The sequence below is a fragment of the Oenanthe melanoleuca genome, chromosome 12, assembly GCF_029582105.1.
Source record: "Oenanthe melanoleuca isolate GR-GAL-2019-014 chromosome 12, OMel1.0, whole genome shotgun sequence".
Taxonomy (NCBI): domain Eukaryota; kingdom Metazoa; phylum Chordata; class Aves; order Passeriformes; family Muscicapidae; genus Oenanthe; species Oenanthe melanoleuca.
This window is the reverse complement of record NC_079346.1, coordinates 5431072-5453550: the sequence shown is the minus strand read 5'-3', so window position 1 is coordinate 5453550 and position 22479 is coordinate 5431072. Positions and strand designations below refer to the sequence as shown.

The following is a 22479-nucleotide window of genomic DNA, read 5'->3' as shown; positions in this document are numbered from 1 at the left end:
GACAATCCCCTGTGGAAGAAATCCTCCTCCCTCTGACAGAAGATGCCAGCAGCACATGCCAAGGGACATGATCCCCACACTGTGATCTGCTCCTTTACCCTGTTATTAAATCCAGATTGTTTCACTGCAACATTCACTGCTGTCCACAGCAGGAAGAGTGTAAAATCTGCAGCCCCAGAACAATTTGTTTTTGGGAGACTCACCCTTTAAACAGCCAGCACATGGCCCTTGCTTAATGCTGGGGAAACAGGCACAGAAACACTACTTTGACTGAAGAGTTTAAATTAATTCAGTTCAGGCTCAGAAAACATTAAGGACAAATTTTACAGCACTATAGCAGCACTACAGCACTATAAACTGCTGATACAATGCAAGGAGGTGTCAAGAAAAATTAAAAGGAAGTTTTAATTTATGTCTCCAAACTGGTTATTCCATGGGTTACTGGCACACAGGTCTCCACAATCACAACTGTTTCAAAGGCAATGGCGTGGCTCCTATCCAAAGGACCAATATTCATTTACAGCTGGGAATAAAGTCCAAATTTTTACATCCATGTGCCCAGTAGGACAGAGGTACACAGAATTTACAGTACAGTGAGACTAAAATACAGGAAAAATCACTGAATTTTGTGACCTCCATTAGCTAAACACATGGGTGAGGGGAATTTATTTTCCCCTAAAACTAGTTTTTTTTGCAATTAATTCTATTAGTAGAATCAGAAGGTTCAGAAGTTTTAATTTTTTTTTCCTCCTCGAAAGAAGAGCGTCCAAGCCTGATTCAGGAAAGTATCTCAACAAAGACAGAACTGAAAGCAAACCACGTTTTCTGGAGCTCTCCTGAAGCAGGAGTTCAGCTCTGATCTCATCTAAGCTCTGATGGCTGAGATGAATCTGGCTGTAAATTAACAGGAAATGAAGCCTTGTACAAACGAACGTGGAGAATCTATAAATCACCTGACAATCCCTGCACAGGGCAGTTAAGTCTGCAAGGGACTGAGAGCACAGAGTGAATTTGGACATGAAATGCTCTTCAGAAGCCAATGTTTTTTTGAGGGGTTTTTTTTGAGTATTAATATTTTAGTGCTTTGGTTGCTCAACATATATCCACTCTGCCTGCCTGCCAGATCTCCCAACCCATCCCAGAAGACAGAAGAAGGGAAGAAAAGGACAGGAAAGAACTATTTTGTTTGAGCTAGGTTTGCAGTTTCCAGGTGACTTCTGTCTGTTTGCCTCCTGCTTTTCATGTGCTGCAGCTGGCAGATGAGATGGATATGTTATTTTACACAGGCAGAAAAACTGGCTCCTTTCTCTCCCTCTCCTTCAAACATGGGCTGACTCCAAATGCAACTCTGAGCTCCAAACACCATCCCAGGCCAGTCCCAGCTGGGGAATGTCAGACAGTTCGCTGCAAAGCACTGCACCCTCTCAAAGCACTGCACTTCAAACAAAGCCTGGGACTTTTCCTATACACAGCATGTGATATGAAGGCAACACAGCCCAAACCTTTTACTAGCTTGATTACAATTTATTTTTCATTCTTTTGGTAAGAGCCCAAATGTGATTTAACCCTTACTGTTACTACTTGGATCCTCTTTGCTCCCCTGTTCATTGCAAGGGAGTTTTACAGAAAAAAAAAAAAAAAAAAAGACCAGTGATGTTATGAATTTGTCTCTCCCCTTTATCACTGACTGGAAAAGGGCTGGATTTTTCCCAACCACTTCACACTGGGTTGGCTTCAAACGTGACAGATCAGATTTTATCACCAGTTGCCAAAACCAGGCGTTCAAGCACAAATAACTGGTGCTTGCACAGCCAACACCTCCAGGCACCCTTTCTTCTCCCCACCCCTTAGGTACCACAGCCCGGACACAGCTCTCCCTGCCTCACTTCAGTGACACCTCAAGAGTGTACAGTGACAGGGCTCCAATGTGAGATGGTGCAATTAGAACCTGGAGTGGGAGCCAAGTCTCTTGGTTTCTATTCCCAGCTCTGGCACCGGCTCATCTGCCTTGGGCAAGCTCCTTAACCCCTCTGTACCTCTGCCCTTCCAGTGGAAAAGGACGATCCAGCTAGGGTGATGCAGCCTCTGCTGAGGACTAAAAATCTGGAGTGAAAACAGCTCAAGTGAGAAAGAAATCATAGGAACTAAGGAGCCCATCCAAGTCCATCTAGGTTTGTTTATGAATATGGGAGGATCTGGCTACAACAGCTGAACTCCCAAGCTCATACCCAGTGTCATTCGCAGAGACACCTCATCTGCAGCAAACACAGACCTGCAACTGGAGCAGCTCTGAGCCAGGCTAGGGTAACTCAGAGCCAGCAGGATCACTTCTACACTCTGTACACAGGGCACTTGCTCAGGAACTTCTTCACCCTCGGGTCAGCAGCAGCTACAGCCGCAGAGGGAGGGGAGATGCACCCTGCAGCTGCTCACCTGAACCCCGTAACACCCCGAGCCAGCACAGCCCCTCGGGCTTACAGGAGGTCTGGGTGAACCTCAGCAGCTCTTTGCTGAACCAAGCCCAGCAGGACCCCACGAGGAAATAAACGTGTGCTCCTGCTCCTCGCTGAGAAAAACAAGAGAAGGTTCCAAAGCGTGTTTGGGTTTGCTCTGAGCTGGGAGGGAGCTGAAGGGGGAGGCAGGAAAATAACAGGTGGCACAAAGTCAAAGGCTTGCAGCATTTCCAGGAATCTCAGCTTGTATTTTAGAGGTAAAGTTACACTTTAATCCCGGTGCGTTTCCTCATTCGCAGCGTCTTTGTGAATATTTATTTGATAAACAGGCTGTGAAACATTTTCCACCAGACCTAATAGGGGAAGAATTCACCTTCCTCTTTGCAGCAAGCAAGGAGAGCACCCCTCAGTTTAATTTATACCTCAGCTCTGAACTCCTCGTGTGAAATGGATGGAAAGAGCAGCACAAACACGTTGTTTGAGCCACATTCACTCCCCCCAGCAGCTGCCCACTCAAAAGCTGACAGTGGAAAAACCAAAGCAAGCAGACCCTCTGATGGGAAAGCTCTGATGGGCTTTGCTTGGGCTGATTTAAATACAATAACACAAAAGCTCCTGGCTGAGACAAAGCTTAAATTAAGGCTGCTGTAGCTGATGCAAGGCTGCAGTGTAAATGCTCAGTGTGAAGCGAGGCTAAAGGCAGGGAGGAGTCACATGCCTGGCCTTCATGTAGTGTCAGCTTTCAGATCTGGCCAGGCTCACCAGAGAAAAAGGAAAGCTGTAATACAGCAAACCTATTAAAGCAGCACCTGTTATAGGCATCAAAAATAAAATCAAGCCTCTAAAGAGGGGCTCCACACCTCGGGCAGGGTTCTATTAATATGCCAGCACATTTTCAAAATTAGCATACCAGGGAGATCACAGGACTAGAAAGAGAGAGATTTAAAAAGTTCAGGGTTTGGTTAGTATTTCCATCCCAACAAAGCATTGAAGAAACAAAATGCTGGAGCCAGAAAGAGTTATGGAGTTTGCTGCTGAGGGACAGGCAAGGTTTGGTGTCAGAGACTGGCTGTGCAAAGAGAGGGAGATCAAAGGCAGGGTAACTGGAGATGGATCACACTCACTGTGACTAACACATGCCTGGAACTACCTGCCCTCCTCCTGCTCAGCTCACAGGAGATGGGGATCCAGCACTGATCCTTCCAGAAACACTGAAGATGATCAAAGACATGGGTTCCTAAGCTTTCACCTTACATGATTTTCTGTTTGATTTTAGCCTGTCACTCACTACACAAACACAAAAAATAATGAAATAATGGTTTCAGAGCAGGGTGCAATGCCTGAGTAATTTTCCTAACAAGGCAAGAAGGGTAGCTTATAATCTGGAAGATGAATTTGTATTTACAACAGTGGCAACATAAATGTTTCTCCTTTTACTTTTTCCTTTCTTACATTCAATAACCGAAGATCTCCTAAGCAATTTTTATTAAAGAAGGCAGGGGAAGAATGTCATTGGGACCTACACATCAGTTTTGACTTGAAGTTCAAACTGTTTTTCAGTGTAGAACTTCTTACATGGTTTTAACATTTTACTCACAAATTTTTCTTCCAAAGACTTATTTCAGAGAACTTTTTCTTCTCTACTGTAATTAGCAAAATGTCTGCCTTGGTGTAGAGTGGAGCCATCTCTGCAGCTGAAGATGAAGTAAACAGGCTGGAAGTCTGTGTCACACCATCCTCTAATTCTTAACATGAGACCTTCCCAGAAAAACTGAACTGCCTGCTGTGCATGAGCCCTCACACTTCCCCAGTGCTCTGGAAAGCCCCACTAGCTGTCTGACACTTTGTGTTGTCATATCAGCCTTTCCAGAATAATCCATGAGGCACAAGATTCTGTACTGCCACAGGAATGGGTATTTTTATCCAACACAAAAACTGCATTTGCTTATGGGAACTGCCCCAGTGTCCTTTCAGAGCAAGGCTGCCTGGGCTGCTGTGTGGACTGGAAGCAAGGATGCATGGAAGCAGCCCCCACTTTTCTCAGATGCTCTGAATCACTCCTTCCCTGAGGAACCCTGGCAGATTCCCAGGCTGTCACAGATACAGCTCTGTTTGTTCAGGTGCTGGCTGCACACACAACAGGCCAGGCAGCCACTGCATTTTAGGGTCAGCCACACAAAACAAACCAACCAAAAAAAGACCAAAAAACACCACCCCCAAAAGGCCCAAACAAAAAAAAAAAAAAAAAAAAAAAAAAACAACAAACCCAAACCACTGAAAAAAGTCACTTGCATAATTTTTTATGGATATCCAAACTTTCCCTTAAAGGTTTATATGCTCTACCCAAGACTATAAGTCAGGATCTTCCCTCTTCCTAGCACTCCTTCAGAAAAAGGTCTTAAGATGCAGCAAACAAAATCCATGACCATTTTACACTGTTTTTCACTTAAAATCATATACAGGAATAATGCACGAACAAGCTGATGGAGATATTCCAACTGTATCTAACTACAGCAGAAAATCTGAACACAATTTCTGCATCTGCTGTACATCAGCTTCAAACCAGATATATTCCAGGGGGCTTTTATTTATCAGGTCATGTTCTCACTCTGCTTTGTGTTTTAGGATGGAGAAGCAACCAGCAAACTACCCCCAGCTACACAGAGCTGGGACAAGACAGGGGGCTTCAAAAACAACCTGGGTTTGGGTTTTTTTTAAGAAGGAGGGGATGGAAAAATATGCAACCTTTCACAGTGAAGTGGCTGCATCTCTGTTCCAGGTCATGGATGTCTGGAGGCAGAAATCAGTCTGGGAGATGAGATTTGCTAATTCACCCCTTTGGGCCTGGGAGCAGCTGCCACCTGCAGAGGGCTGTGCTATGAACTCTATTCCCACAGCAAACTCTCACTCACACAAAGCAGGCAACAGGATTGTTCATGTGAGCCCAGTGTGACCCAGGGCAATGTTTTCTCTGCCTATTAAAGGCTGCTCTGTGGCCACTCACAGGACCAAGCTCATCTGCCTCTCACACTGATGGGCTGCAGCCACTGACCCTGCTGCACTCCCAGTGGCCTCAGAGCATCCTCGTGCTGGGGTACCAACCAAGGGCAGATGTCATCCTGCTGCCAGCACACTCTTTAGGATCTTTCCTAGCAGCTGGGCATAAGCAAAGGCCTGGGTCTGCTCAACAGTCATTCATAGGTATTGTTGGATTAATTATGAACTGCATGAAGGAAAGTCCTTCTCCTACTGCAACTAAATCCACCACATACCCAGTGAGATACAGATTCTCTCTGAATATTTCTGAGCTAGCACTCAGTAAACTTTCTGACTTTTTACATGACCTTACACTATGTGCTAGATCCACTGAGGTAAGTCATGTTATTTTTCAAAGCTCTCTCCCCTCACTTTGATCTGCATTTCCTTTCACTGGACTTTGACTTGCCACCATATGATTTTGGATATTTTTTGCAACATACAACTTCCTACGCCTTCAGCATTTCATTCCATTAAGAGAACAAAATGTGTGGGACAGGCAGGATTAGAATTTAGTAATCTTTAAAACAGAGGCTGTCTTATCTCTTCAGCAGATTACACAACCTGCTATGACATCAAAGCAAATTAAGATTCCTGAAGACAAGACAGTCTCTGTTATGGGCACAGTCCCCCCATCAGCAACTGGGTGTTTCTAAGAGGACCAGCTCTCTTCTGGTTACACTGGATGTTTCATCAAGATTGTGGTCTGCAGCAGCTTTTAAAATGATGTATTCACACAGGACACAGATCTATTAAACAGGCTGTGCAAAGCATCTCTCATTGTCTGGCACAGCTTCTCTGTGAAGAGTCTCCCTGAACTTTTCTGAACTCGGCACCAGAGCACAACCTCACAGCCCCATGTGCAGCTTGACCCCAAACCATCCCAGTGATTATCTGCAGAGCCCTGAGCACATCCCTCAGTGGAGGATGCACCTGCAAGGGCTGGGGCCAGGTATCTTCAGCAGGGGCTGCCCAACCTGTGATGCAGTTTGGCCAAAGGCACAAGGTAGGGATGGGATCTCTGAGCCACTGAACACCAGCACTGCTGGTTTTGAACTCATAGCTGTGCTAGCCTTCACCCCCTCCTCCAGTTCTCTGTCCAAACTACCACCCCTGTCACTTCTCACATTCCCTGACCTCCCTCTGGAGCAGGCTGCAAAGGAGAGCAGAGGCTCTTGTGAGTGCTGAACTCTGCTAAGGAGGAGAACTGTCCTATGGGAATAGAAGGAAGAGTCACATAAGGTAAATGGCAGTTTCCACAGAAGAATGCAGGAAACCACAGGGCTCTGCACCAGCTGTCTGAATGGGGTCCTGGGGCTCAGCAGAGCCCCTGTGAAGGAAGGGCTGCACCAGGATTTGAAAGGGGTCATTCAGTTGCTGGCAGATGACAGTCAGGTCAGTGTTTCCATGCATACATGTCATATCTCTGGCCTGCTACTCTCTTGCTCTGCCACTGGCTTTTCCTTTTGCACTTCTCCCTCAAGGGCTTTCATCTGCTGCTCAGACATGCCAGCAAAACTCAATTTTCTATCACAAATTAAATGCATAAGCAACTCCTTGAAGCCAAGAAAGAGGCCAGCTTCACCCCTCCAGTGTGCTCCTGTGATGAGTTCCTGCTCTCCACAGCCCCACACTTGCACAATGCCCTTGCCAGGGATTCTGCCAAAGCCCCTCACCTTTCACTGGCCCCAAAGACAAGTCAGGTTTGTGATAAGGAAGAACAGACACCTAAAATCAGATCCAGCCCAGATGTCAAGTGAACTAGCACAGAGCAGGGACATCAGTCTCCTTTCATTTCACTGCACCCAAGTTTTGTGCTTCCAATCATAAAGGATGGTATTTCCATTTGAAAGCCAAGAAGGTCCAAAAGCACAGGGCATGGAGGCACTTTTATCCTTAAATCCTGATACTGATTTTAGTTTCTCTTTGTGTAATACATGATCAAAGTAAGTAAGATCCACCACAGCCCAGAGAGCGCATGTGTTTTGTGGGTGGGTTTTGTTTTGCTTTTGTCTCTCCATGGGAGTGAGGAGGGGAAAATAATACAAGAGGAGAAGCAATTCAAGAGCAACCCAAATGCAATGGCTTTGCCCATAATGCTGCAATTTTAATCCAAGTTGTACCTGCAAGCAGACTTCTTGATAGCATGCACTGTCTGTGTCTCTAAGCCACAGTGTGACACAGGGGCTTCTCCCACCTTTGGCAGGAACACAATGAAAACAGGTGGATTTAACTGCATGGATGATAAGGGAGGTAAAGAAAGGACAACACACTTGAATTCATCTTCCAGGCCATCAAACTCTCCCTCTCAGGGAGCTTTGCAGCAGAAGCTGCTAAAAGACCTGCCTCTTGAAAAAGGCAGCATTTGAAGAAACACATTTTTGACTGGCCAGTCAAACTCCTGTTAACACTTGAGAGATGTAGATAGGCTGGGCTCTGTCTGCTCCAACATGACACACACTTGTGCTCTGTTGAAAGGGCTTATCTGTCTTGTCAGCAAGGTCACAGGAACAGGGATTGCCTCTGGGCAGACTTCACTGAGCTCTGCTCAGCTCTTCCTGCTCAGCCTGCAAGAAGGAATAGCTCCTATGTGGAAAGTAGTGGTCATATTAGTAAAGAAAAGAGCTGCTCTTCACAAGACCAGGCACCCTGCTGCTAATAAAGTCATCAAGTAAGGAAGGGTAGCTTTGGGAGTCCCAGAACAAGGTGTCAAAACATCCAGCAAAGAGGAAAATTAGGTTTTGCAGTAGAACTGCCTCTGTGCTGAGCCAGGCTGGTGTCAAACAGGCTGTTCAAGCTTTCCTGGTAAAGATCTTGTAAAGTCAAGTGTAAGCATACACCACCACTTAGCCAGTCAGTTTGACAAGCTTATTCAGAAAGACCATTTACTTCTCCAGCTACTCCTATTTTGAAAAAGATGACTGCTCTCACAAGGAAACAGCCTTGAGGACAAAAATATATTGGTAAGATCACCAAAAGGTGTTCCTTTTCCAGGGATTACAGAAAGTCCAATTCCCTGGCCTGATTGCTCACGTTGATCACCAGCCTGTTCAGTAACTGCCTGCACAGAGTGGGTGATCTACAGCAGATGGACTGGACAGAAAATTATATTTAAGTCTAAAATCCATGAGCTATTTATAGATTCTTTCTTTTGTCATCAACTCTTAATTCTACCTCTCCCCAGCTCATTTTTATCTGCTCAGATCTGATCTGACCACTAACACAGCTGTCTTTTCACTCAGACAGCCCTGCACTCCTATTTCATTTTCCAGCTACCTTTGCTATTTTCCCTGATGTGCAATTGAACATTAAATGGTTTGACAGGCAGAACATGCACTCACTTATTCCCAATCAATATGCAGGTGGAATTCCTGTTAACAAGCAGGAGTTATGCACACAAACTAAGGGAGGGTGGCCTCTCAAGTGATCACTTCATCTGAAGGCGTGACAGACAGATCACTTTCTCATCTATCTTAACCAGCAATCACATTTGCCACGATGCACACCCCCAGCAGGGCTGCTTTTGCAGGATAATCACTTTTGACATGATCTCTATTGTTCACTTCTGCAATTAATTGGGGAATTTGACATGGGTTAAAAATAAGAGAAAACCCAGCACACAGCTGCCTTTTGTTCTGTTAGAAATGAGCTTCCTATGGATTTTTTTGCTAATCTCTCCCAACCTGCACACTGAAGGATCACATTCAAGTGAATGTTTTATTCACCCTACATTATTCCTGATGGTGCCAGTGTTTTATGCCACTCAAACCCCAAAATTCTACCCCTACCTCTATTCTTACTCCTCTCTGAGCATCTCTTTCATGCTCTGAGCAAGCACCACTGTCTACAGCCAGGAAAACTAACTGGTCAATCTCAGTAGGGAAGCAGGAACACATACTGAGAGCTTTTCTGTTAAAAAAATTGAACTGGCCGAGCTTTCAGAGAGGAAAATGGAGAGTGAATTTCACCCAGAAATAATTCAACTTGCTTTTACTGTATCTTCAACTTCCCTTTTACTCACCTCTGAGCAAACTTAATTGCCACTGCCAGCAGTTTTTAGGCAGGAAACTCCAATACACTAAAAAAACTTTCAACTCAGCAAGTTATTTATATTTGAAATCTGCTTGGTCTGTGAAGACTAACAAAGGAATTGCTTTTGTAGATGTGTGCTTTATTTGCCATATGCCATTAAATGAGGCAGTCAATCCACCACAGATATTAATAGTAGCAAGTCTGGGCTATTATAAGGCTCAAATATGAAGCTGTTTTTCATACTGACCTTAACAAAAGATCATGGCTGCAAATGACCCTAACAACTGATCCAGGCTTGATCTGCAGAGGGACAGACCTTGGAAACCACTATGCATTGTACCTAAAATATGCACCTGCCCTTGGAGATGCATCACTTCACATCCAGGAGTTCCATCTGCCCTGCAGCAGATCCTCTTCAGCTCAGAGGAAGCAGATCCACCCAGAGGGGAATTTACTTTGGGGTGCAGTGAATATGTGGGTCATGCACAGAAAGATCCTCTTCCAGTATCCCAGCTCCTAACCTTGTGCTCTGTCCCACAGGACACTGGTGTGCTCCCCTTCCTGCAGAGCAGCACACAGATGCCAGAGCAGACCTGGCCTAGCTCAAAGCAATTCTCTGCTCACAGAAGAAGCTGTACAAAATGCTTATCCTTGTTACTAAATACATAATAGAGCAGCCTCCAGGGGTAACTGGTATTTCATGAGCTGCCACCAACTTTCACTATCTTTATCCTCTGGCCAATTTTTACACTCTGTTGTGTGTGCCCAGATTAATTTCTGATGCTCTTTTGTTGAGTCTGATAACTGTGTGCTTTACTGCTGTTGCTTTTCTAGAAGAAATGATTACTCATTTCCCTGGAATAGCCTCAGATCCTTTGCCATTTCCATGTGCTCATGTTATATCTAAAAGCTCAAAGAGGACATGCAAATGATTAGAACAGTTCCAACAGCCCAAGAGAAGTCAAAACAGCATCTCTTCTGGTGCTTGGGAGCACATGATTAATGAGAGTTTCCTCCACTGGGAAAGGCTCCTGCAGTCTTGGGCATCAAAAACTTGCAGACTTTAAACATCACTGTCTTAATATGAACTCTGAACAAAACAAACTTAAGAGGTGGGTTTTGGAATATCTTATGCCTGTACATTGCTGCACACTGAACAGCCTGACTGACTTTTAATTTCCTCTTTCTATATTTATGTATTTCACATTGACACCCAGAAGCTCACGAGTATAGCCTGTAGTATGGACCAAACTCTCAGCAAACAACACTCTCCATCTCCAAGGGGAATTGCTTAAGTAAATACAATGCTTAAGCAAATTACACCTCCTAGGTGATGCAAGCAGGGGCTGGGGGGGAATCTGCTCCCACTTATGGACCTACACCACTTTGCCTCAGTTCCCAGAGAAAGTTTTCCTAATTACTGGCCCAAAGAAAAGTGGAAGGCAGTGGTTTTCTGGGCTGCCCAAGGCACGTCCTGCACACAAGCAGAGCCTGCTGACTTCAACCAGAGCCTGACTCATCTGCATTTTGTGCTTATGAGCACAAACCCTCTTGCTGCGACCCAGATGGAACTAACAGAGCAGTCTCCTTATTTCTAATTGTTAGATCATCCCTTTCTAACTCCAGCAAAGATGACTTGCAGATTAAACCCCTTGGGGGTCAAGGCAGTTGTTCTGTTTGTACAGCAATTAGCACAGCAGGATCCCAGGCCACAGATGGCCTCCAAGGCTATGTCTGCACTGCTGTGTTAGCTCCAACCTCCTTCTCCTGCAAGCCAAGCTTCCCAGCTCTCAGCACCACCTACACCACAGAGCTGTTCACTCTGGCCCAGCCAGGAGCACAGAGTGAGCTCACACCTCCTGTACAGACAGCTCAGGCTTGAGCTGTGCCCTGTGAGCAGCTCAGAGGGCAGCAGCCTTGAGCTCTTCCCTCTGACAGGGAACCCTGAGAGGCTGCCATGGGCAGAGCTGTAGGTCTGGTGCTCAAACAAGTCTGCACCATCTTAACTTGAAAAGCAAAGATGCAGTGAGCTCACAGATCTCAACACCACCACCCCAGCTCCTGGGAAATCCTGCAGAAAGGAAGGTGGATTTGTGAGATCTGCTCACAGCAGCAGAGCACAGACTGCTTGCATTGTTTCAGCTCACAGAGCAAGACACCTTTGTCCTGGGTGAAAGCAAAACAGCAGCTCACAGAATCTAAATGGACCACATGGGTTTCCAGAAAGAGTCTCTGCAAACCCCATCTGACAACACAAGTGAAGCAATTCACACAGCACTAAAATAACAGCTGCTTTCCCAAGCCCTCCTCTGAAAGAATGAGGCAACAGCTCAATAGAGGGATCCTGATTCTGCCACATTATGGACCTCCAAGACCAGTCAACTTTAATCTAGTACAAAGGTCTAATGAGAGCCAAAGAAAATCAAAGTTAGAAAAGAAACAAGGGTCACAATCATAACAATGTGGCTAATTTAACCAGAATTATAATGAAATCCCTAGCACCTAAGAGGAAAAGCTCTACAAAGAAACCATGCAAGTCAAATGGAAGAGACTGGCTAAAGTCTTTGACCTGTCTTACCCAGTATCTAGCTGGAATAGCAGAGTATCCTCCTTTCCACGAGGATCATGCAGCCCCAACCAGCATCTGAGCTCATCAGCCCTTTTTCAAGCAGTCTAGCATGTTCCCTGCCACTCCCAGTTTCCAATTCTCCATGCATTTAGTTTTCAAATTTTACATTATATATTTTGCCTGGGGCACAGTAGATCACTTACCCTTCTCCTATTAGCTCTCTGTTTAATTACAGTTTAATGTGAATTGATCTTTACATTAATGAGTCTGTAAAGAAGATTGATTTTCTTCAGAGACTTTTCTGCTCAGTTTGGCAGCAGAGTAGTCCTATTGATTTCGCTTTCCCCAGTAAATACACTGCAGTGTCACTGCATCTTCTTGTGAATCAGCTAATCCTATTTCACACTCTTTTGCTCTAAAAATCCCCATTCTGAGTTCCTTGTTATCTGTGCTTATTCAGAGCAAGATGGGGCCAAAGCATCTCCAACAGCTCAGCCTGTTGCTAACACACAGCTGACTGCTGTGGGTCACTGTCCCCTTTGTTCCTAAATGGCTGGAGGCTTAAAAGAATTACAGTGAAAGAAATGAAAGTTATTTTTAAGTGTTTAATCTTTTAACTTCCTTAATTCCCAGCCAGCTAAGGATGTGGCAGTGTGCTCTGTTTACCAGGCTTGCTCAGAGGTCTGGTTAGCACTCTCCACTGAGCCCTACAGCTGCCCAACAGCCTGTGTCACAGGATGCTGACTGAATCAGGCTTGCAGCCAGGCACAGGACCAGGATCCACCTCCATCACAGCGTCCAAATGCCCCCAAACCCCTCCAGGATGCAGCAGCAGGGAAGACAAGCCCCAGAGTAAGGGCTGAGCTTATGCTCAGGGGTTTGTAGGAAACTCGTAATAAAACAGCAGTGTAGGGTTCATTACAGCTCCTTTAACCTGGCAAGGCTAAGAGCTCTTCCATGCAAGTTAGTGAGGAAGTTGGATATAAACAGACTAAGGTCTGCAAATAAATGGTTTCTTCCATCACCCTTTCCCCACCAGATCAGGTAACAGGGTCTCCTCCAGAGCCTTCAGAGTTAACACACTGGCTGCATTGGGATGGGAAATCCTCAGCCAAGGGCATGTCAGTGAAAACATCCTGCCATCAACTCCCAAACGTCCCAGTCTAGGAACTGCAAGTAAATTACAAATGCTGTGGGAATTTCAGGCAAGGTTCTCCTCTCAGCTATTCGATGTCATTTCGGAATGAATCCAGATTTGCTCTCTCCCCCTCCCAGCTGAATTTCCTGGCTTTTGTTCGCACTAACAGATGTTTGCATTTAATGTCTGCCTTTATTTGGTAACCCGTACATAGATTATTTTTCCCTTCTGTTCTATTAAAAGCCTTATCAAGTCCCTTATGTTTGCTCTTGCTGAAATGAACCACTTTGGCAATATTTTCAGCGTGCAAGGCAAACAAACTGATTCTTCGAGGAATAACTGACTGAACCAAACTTCATGGCAGTACATTAGGACAAAGCATTTTTGATGCATATGTTATGTCTGCATCCATCTGCAGCCTGGGACATCCAGAGGCTTGCAGAAAGCTTTGAGAATTCTCTCTCCAGCAGATTCTCACGTGCTTATATATATATTTAACTGGCCTGTGGTCCTCACACATGAGGGGTCAGGCAAGTTTTGGATGATGGAGACAGGTATGGAAAACTCAAAAGCAGGGAATGCAAAGAAAAGCTCATTAAAAAAAAATAAAAACTTTATGGGAAATTTGAGTTTGGCAGTTTTCTTTCTCCCAGCCTCAAAAGGAGAAAAAGTGTGTTCTCCTGTTTAGGAAGAGCAGGAGATGAAGTAACTCATTCAGAAGGGCTGTTTTGAATGACAAATATACAACCCTTGCTTTTATAATACATTAACAGTCCTTTGGAAATACTTAACCACATGCAATATACAAAACCTACTTCAGAGGTTTGTGAGGTAAACACACTTCACACATTTCTAAACACTGAAAAAAAAAGGAAATGTATTTATTTTTCTTTAGCATTAAGAATACACTGTAACACTATACACTTAAACAGAAACCAGTTTCTCAGTACACAAGTCCTCATTATGAGTCTTCACCCTGGGTTTGGTTTGGCAGACTCCCCAATTATTACTTCACAGATTGGAAGGCCAGAAGAAACCAGTATGACCATATAATCTGATTCCTTGCATCACAAAAGGCTAAATAACTTTACCCACCAATTTGCCTATCAAGCTCATTAACCTAGGGTTAAACTAAAGTACCATCTTTTAGGAAGCCAACCAATTGATTAAAGACTCCCAAAGATGGAGAAAACTTCCTCAGCAAATCATTCCAATGTGAGTCAGCAGCATTGATTGAAGCAAGTACTTTAAAACATCCTCCAGGTTATTTTTATCTCTGATAAAAATTAAAAGGAAATGCAAGAGGGAAAAGAAGTGGCATTCTCTAATACAAGCTAAACAAAGAGACCCTTCTTGCACAAGAATGACAGCAGCATTACAAATCCCACTATCAGAGTTATTTATGTGCAGCAGCTGAGGAGAGTAATTCAGATTTCTGGAAAGTGATACTAAGCAGGTTTGTTCAGAATACCATCCTTTTATCATTTGGCTTTGTAGCTTCTCCTTCCTTCTGCACCACTCTGAAATTTCAGAGGAGCTGTAAATCTAGTGCCTTCCACCAGTCATTATTCCTCCTTTCCAAACTGCTTATTTCATTTCAGGAATAAAAAACCCAAAGCTCTAGCAATTTGGTTCTCTGCCAGCAGCTAAATTAATAGCAAAAATAACAACGGGGGCTTGTGGCACTCAGAGCATTTACAGACTTCATGAGAAAGAGAAGCCCATCTGGGGGGCCTAAAACTATGTCCATGGATGGCAAATTCTGTGCAAGCTTTCCATCCATAAATCACATTTCTGGAGGTCTTTTTCGAACCCTGGTGCACAGTAAGTCAGCAGATCAAGGCTGCCTCAGAGTAAGCCAGAGCCTTCTGAGCTAGAGAGGCAAATCAGCTGCTGGTGTGGTCACAGTCATATTCCAGCAAAGAAGTACCAAATCCCTGGAAATCCAGATACCTGCCTGCAGTGCCATGCACCACCTGAACTGCTCCAGGACTTTGCTGGAGCCCCTGCTAGCTACAAACACTTCCAGGAACCTGGGAGGAATCATGCATACCTCAGCAAAATTCCTGCTCAGTGCACATTACAAGCAGACACATGCAAAAATAATTTTAGAAACCCACACTCTTTAGGTGCTAAATAGTTTGACATTTTATTTCCTTCAGCAGCACCATCAACCCAAGATCCTTGGTGGCTGGTACACAAGGGCTCTCAGGTGTCCAGTGCTTCTCTGGCCATCTAAACTACCAAAGTTAGGAACTTCAAACCTTCTGCAGATCATGCTTTACAATCACTCTCTCAAAAGTGTTAAAAAGAAGTTGAAAGAGATCATAAAAACAGGTCTGGAATGAGTTCCCTAAAAGATTCAAGATATGAATAGTCTCTGACTTTAAGAGGAAAGAAGAAATGATCAGAAAAGGGCCAGGGAGAAAAAAAGAATAAAGAAAAGGTAAAATTTAATAGCACAAGTATGACCTGATGGTTGAAACCCAAAGGCAGATGAGAAAAAAGAAGTTTTATTCAACCTGTGGAATTTACTGACCATAAGCACAACACACAACCTCACACAAATCACACTGCTCCAGATGATGCTCCTTAATTAAGGTGCCAACAAGCCAAAACCCAGATGGAGCAGGGCAGAGTGGCAGCCAGGACAGGCTCAGCCCCAGCCCAGCCCAGCCCAGGGGAGGGCAGTGACTCACAGGTGCAGGGAGCGCACGCTGGCAGCAGCAGGTCCCAGCCAGGGAATGGCACTCAGCTCGTTGTTGTCCAGTCTCCTGCAAGAAACACAAATTCAGGGTTGGAGCCAAGAATGCCCAGGCACACAGCAGCATGTGGCACTGACACTGGGGCAGAAACCTCCATCTCCAGGGCTGTGCCACACTTCAACACCTGAGAGCCACCATCACTGGCTCATCACTACTACAAGCAAGGCTCTTCTCCCCTCCTGCCACCCAGTCTCTGAAGTGCCAGGCAGGAATTGTGCCACAACCCTCCACTAGCCTGAGACAGGAGACTGCACCTCGAGGCCAAGTGTCCCAGTGCCTCAGGACAGGGATTTCACCCCTTCCCCAGGCAGCAGCCCCTGCTCACCCCCTCCAGACCAGGTCAGGGCATGGGGGCACAACCCCTCCATCCATATGGCATCCTCTGCACAGCAGGAGCAGCTCTGCAGATGCCAGAGGGATTTCCCCACAAGGCAGCAGCAGGCAGGGACACTAATGGGGGCACACAGAGCCCCTGGGCCAAAGGAACCACAGCCCATCCCTGCAACCAGCAGCACAGACACATCCCCTGTAGCACACATCCCCCTAATGCCCCAGTGCTCTTTGACTGAAAACAGATCCTTGCCATGTGACTGCCTCTTCCTTGCTTTAAAGAGCCCTTGGTTGTACGGTGAATTAGTCAATTAATTACTGTAACAGTCACTCGTCTGGCTGCTTGAAAATCACCTAATTTCTCAGCCTTCCTGCCCACTCCCCCTCGCTGCAGGGATCACAGCCCAGCCCTGGCCAGGACCCCCAAACCACCTCTGATCCCACTGCTCCTGCTCCAGAGCCCTGCTGGGTCAATGCAGGCCTTCCCTTCTGCAGGGAATCCTGAAAAAATCACAATTTGGCTGCAGAGCACAGCATCCAGAGCTGCACAGCATCCCAGAGCTGCACAGCTGAGGTGTGCAAAGCCACAGGCACGAGTAGGGGCAATCCTAAATTATGCTGGCTCTATTTTTTTTTTTTTTCCTTCTTCTTTCCTTTAACACTATTTTTGGCAGGTGGGAGAGGGCAGTGGCACATTCATCCCAGAACTTCCCTTCTGGCTCCTCTGAGAGGAGGCAAGATATTTGATTTCACGAGGAGTTCCAAGCACTGCTGGGATAAAAGCTTTCCTCTGCCTCTGACATTATACCCATGCCTTAAAATGTAAGGGAAAAAAGCCAGATGCATTGCAATTTAGCAAGGAGCTCCACTCTGCAACTAAAAGCGCACTGTTGCTCATATTACAACATGGTCTAGAGCTTCCAAAGGTACAGAGCAAGCTGGAAAAAGCTGTAAAATGCTTATTTGAGCACGATTTCATTAACATCTAACTGAGCATCTTCTGGAGAAGGAGCCTGGGTCAGCTCTGGTTAAGCAGCTCTGACACCAACCAGTGTCTAACAACTGGTCAAACCCTCCTCTGACATAAGTGTGATATTCATGTATCAGCCTCCTGCCATGTCAGGAATCAGTCAGAAGTGGTTCTCCCACCTCATTTTCTCTCTTGGCTCACAGGCACCATTTGCTGACACAGAGGAGACAGCCAAGCTCTGTATTTGCCTGGGATTTCCCACTCATCTTCCCTTTTTCCCTATGTAAGGAATTGAAAAAGGGAAAAAAAAAAAAGGAGGAGAAGAAAACCCCTCAAAACAGAACAGCCAGTCTCAACAACTTCAAACTCTCAGTCTCCTTCCCCAGCCCTCACCCCTGACGACACAAACCCTCTTGGATGCTGAGGCAGAGGAGGGGGGGCCACCCTATAAAATATTTACAGTCCAGTTGCCAGGCTGGTGTCAAGCTGAAATGGAGCCTGCTCAAAAATAGCACAGCTCTCCAGAGCCTTCAGTGAAAGGCACTTTAGAAAATAAAAGGTGAGTTGTTTGGAGAGGAATTTTAGCGTGGTTACTACTTGTTTTGCTACCAACGAGCCTGGAAAGCCTGAGAGCCAGGAAACCATCAGCTGGGTGGGTTGCATTGTCCATATGACCTGAGGAAACCCCAGAAAAAACCACAGGGCACCCACAGCAGCACCCTCCATCCATCCATCCATCCATCCATCCATCCATCCATCCATCCATCCATCAAATGAGAATGGATGGACACCAGGGGACTGTCATCAGATGAAACCACCAAGTGTCCTGAAGGAGATTAATGTCCCAGGCCAGCCCCCTGAGCCTGCACCACTTATTTCAGAGCAAGTGGGCTTTGCATCACTTTGAGCCACTAAATTTCATCCTATGCACACTTATAACTTTTTTTAAAAAACTTCTCATGAAGGCCACCAAAACAAACCACACTAACAACTGCCTAAACTCAGGGAAAGGGAAAAGTATAAGGTAAATACAGCTATGACTTCATCACAATCTCAGTAAAGCAAAGCAGAGCATCAAAGATAAGGTATGAAGTTTAAATCTTATGGTCTGCAGATATTTTCTTTAAATCAAGGGAAAACAAAATGTTTTCAAAATATATCACACTAATTATTCACATGGGGAGACACACACAGAGTTTCAAGCCTTGTGTAGTGCTCAGGAACCACAGACAGCATGTTTGAAGCATCATGGGAGGTTTCAGGGCTTATCAATACATCTATTATTTGGGGCAATCTCTTTCCCTGAGGGTGCCTTGGTTTGCCCAGCACAGCATGCACAGAGAAACACTGACTAGCTCTTGAGACATGCCACAGCATGATGCTCATTTCATGAATGTTTGTAAAGTGCTTAAAAAAAAGCCCTCAGAAAGAAGATGCTCTGGCAATATAGATGTGGTTCTCCTCGTGAAATGAAGTTTATTTCAGTGGTCTGTGGTTTAGCTGTTATTCAAAAGCAACCAAGATTAGTAGATAGGGCTTTTAATAGAGCTTCTCCCTCACACTTCCCAGAGCTGCCTTCCAGGCTGTGCTCCAGACTTCTGCCTCCCCTCCTGTCTCCCATTTCTGACTGCTCCCTTTCCCTCCTACTCACTCTTCTGCTCCCTAACCCTGTTTTTCTGACACAGCAAGCAGCTCTTATCTACCCATTACTTTGTGGGCTGCATTATCTCCCCAGAAACCCTGACACCTTTTTACAGCATTTAACTGTTCAGTGCAGGGCTTGTCCTGCCCTATATACATGCAGCACCCTGTCAAAGGGAATTCCTCACCTGGGGAATCAGAAGCCACACTCATTTCCCACCCCATGCTCCCTGAAGTTACACACCTTCAGGCACTTCCATGAATAAAAGCTATTGCTAAGCCACAGTCATGTTAGGATAATTATAAAGTCTCATGGGATCAGGGCTGCAATTCTCTTCTTTAAGCACAGAGCAATTTAAGGCTTTGCACAGGTAAAAGAGAAGCTGAGAAAACAGATCCTATAGGCAGTGATCCACATCACTTTCTCTCTACAGATTGTGAAGGGCTGATTTCAGAGCACTGCAGTCACTTCAGTATACATTCCTCACTTAGTCATGATTCCCAGCAAGTCCCCACTATTCATGTAAACAGAAGGAGCCAGGGGCAATCAGGCCAGGAGAGAGATGCTACATTAATCCCCACAGCCCAATCCAGCAGGCATCAGTCAGGGAGAATTCCACTTTTTGCCTATTTCAGAATCTCAGGATCTGGCCCCTCCATGAGCCCCAGAGCCAACACTTAATGAAAACAGACACAGGACAAGAGAAACTGCTTGATAGAGCAGAGTATTGTTTCTGAAAGGAAATGTTTTTTCAGCTTCCCATGAGGCATCAGTAGCTCTTCAAACAGAGCCCAAACCTCAAGTATTTTAGCCATTCACCAGGCAAACACGAGCTCAGTACCTCAGCCCACCGCCCGCAGCTGCAGCCACCAAAATCAGAGCTCCAGGAGTGCCTGGGGAGGGCTGGCAGTGCAGCCCCTCTCTGAGTCACACTGCTGAGCCTTCAGGAGACCAGGAGCCTGGAAAACCCACAGTGCCCTGAAACAAGTCTCTTTTACCAGCAGGAGGGTCTGGCACAGCCACCCAGACCTGCACCAGCTCCTCTTCTCCCCAGCAGAGCAGAAGACAGCTCTGCTGCTTTAGCCCCTTCCAGCAGAATTTGTTCTGCTTCCAAAAGGAGCACAAATGTCTGAGAGAGGAGGAGACACAGTTAAGTGCTTTGTTATCCACTACACTACACCTTTGTTTCCTGGGAGATTTGGGCTAGGCTGGCATCAGGTATCACAATCCAGGCTGTTCTGCCTTGCTTCAGGGTTATGCTTTCAGCAAGGAGCTTTGTGTGTATGCTCAGGTGTGCTGAACTGCTCCCTGCAAGCATTGCACAACACCAGGGAGGCAAACTCCAATGATTTCCAATAACAGCTCTGCTCTTTTAATTGGGATGTTGTGTTCTGCTAATTGATTAGTTTAAAAGAAGCAGCCCAGGTACAATATAGAGGGAAAAAACCCCACACTAAGTCAGATCTGCTCATTCAACTTAGCTAAAGGAAGGTACTGTCTGAGGAAACGAGATATAATTTCCTCACAGCCACAAGCAGCCCTGGCAAAACACAATTAAAACCTTTGAAGGAATACTTACACTTCCTGCAGGTTCAACAGCTCTGCAAAGGCAGAAGGATCAATCTCTGTCAACTTGTTGTAGCTCAGGTTTCTGTTAAAAGAAAAGACAGTGGGATCAGCAAACTGCAGTCACCCTGCTCAGCAAAACAAAGTCATCTTAATTATTCTGGATTGCACTGGGAGGGTTTGGGTTTTGGTTTTTTTAAAAAGAGAACTTAAACAGAAGAGCAGCACTTTTCTGCTGAATACACAATTGACTTTAGTTCCATGACAAAACTGTTATCTAGCTCTCCCCAAGCTTCTTCCTCTTTTGCATTAGATTAGTGTGGTTTTAATTTGTCTTCATATTACACAATTACATTTATTATTCTACTATTGGTTATTCACAACCACAAAACTAATCACAGATGAATAGAATATTTCCTGACAAATTAAGTCTGAACTGAAACAATCAACAAACGTTCCACTAAATATTTTATAGCTATATTCACACAGAGTATTTTTTATACCACTGTGTGTTACACACAAAATACACATTTATATGTATGCACACTTACTATGTGTAAATATAAAATATATTCTGTGTTTTCTAACAAGATGATATAATTGGTCTATCACTAAATGGTTTTTTTTAAACACTGAATACAGCTTTCAAGCCACACAGTAGTACACACTTTGGTCCTCAACAACCCCAGCCAACACTTTCCAACTATCCAACAGCCCTAATCTAATTTGTATTATAGCACTGGTGGACAACAGGTGGGTTGTGCTGCATTATCTGAGAGCAGCCTGGTGCGAGAGATCTGCCTCACAGGACATCCCTGACTGGAAACACACCCAGAGCTGAACATGCTTCAGGAAGGAACACTGCAAGGATTGCCTGGGACAGCAAACAGGCAAAATAATGCCAATTAAGTGCCAGCTCCAGAAACCACAAGCAAGAGCTTTGCCATGCCCTGCTGTAGCATCACACAGTGCAAGAGCAATCTTCCCTCCCAGATCTGCACTTTCAGCACACCACACAGGACAGGTCAAACCTGCAGCCAGGGACACAGCTGATCAATGAAGACCCAGTGACTAATGATGCAGAAAGTAACAAGTGCTTTAATCAACATTCTGTATGCAGTGCTGGCATGTTTCTGTGAGAATGTAATCTAAAGAGCGAGGAGGCAAATTGGTGGGTGGTAGCAGAAGAGCAACCACAGTAAATTGTAAGGAAATTGTGAGGGGGACTTCTTTAATTTTGTTTTGCTCCACACCCTGCTCTTGGATATTACCCTGGGTAAAATTCAACCCTCCTGCCTCCTCTGCAGGGAGGTTACACCCTCTGACTGCACCTCTGAACACAACCCAAAAGATTCATGGCCTGATTTTAGATAAGCCCTCAAACACCTAGCTGCTTATTCATACCACCAAGCCAGTCTGACTAGAAAACTGGCCAATCTTCCCTGGTTTGGGTTTTTCTTTGCTTTAAAACTGTGCCCACAGAAAGAAGCAGGTCTGGAACCCAAACAGGATCTAAGTCATCAAGGCACCTACTGAACTTTTACCAATGCTCCATGACCCAAGAGTGAGGCACACACGAAGAAAAGGCAGGAGCTTGGATGGGAAATACCTCCTGAAATGCTCACACTAACACACTGCACTCTGTGGCCATGCAGAGAGACATCCAGGCTCACAGCAGCCTTACAAATACCAAGACTTGAAAGACTACAAAGCTTACCAACTTTGCAGGAAGTGACAAACACCTCTTTCAAGCTAAAAAGCAGGTATTGATCACCTGCCCTCTTGTAATGCATTTATGGGAAGTCCTCAAAGCCTTCCCCTGCACGAGGGAATCATTTGATGGCGCTCACATCACCCCATTCCCCATCATCTCAGCTCTGAAGGCAGCTCCTTACATCTTGCCCAAAATGTTCAATTTTTTGCCAATACCTGCTGTGGAAGAATGCTCTCCAAATCAACAACACAGGCTGGCTAGAAC

General features: G+C 45.2%; 1 protein-coding gene across 2 annotated transcripts in view; it reads right to left on the bottom strand.

Moving 5' to 3' along the window:
* The window catches only part of LRIG1 (leucine rich repeats and immunoglobulin like domains 1), an 87933-nt gene that overhangs the window by 34543 nt on the left and 30911 nt on the right, over positions 1-22479 (bottom strand). For both annotated transcript variants that reach the window (XM_056501254.1, XM_056501255.1), the window contains exons 2-3: positions 20515-20586; positions 15928-16002 (exon numbers count right to left, since the gene is read on the bottom strand). In XM_056501254.1, the coding sequence (XP_056357229.1) occupies positions 15928-16002; positions 20515-20586 (147 nt within the window). The remainder of the gene's footprint in view (positions 1-15927; positions 16003-20514; positions 20587-22479) is intronic.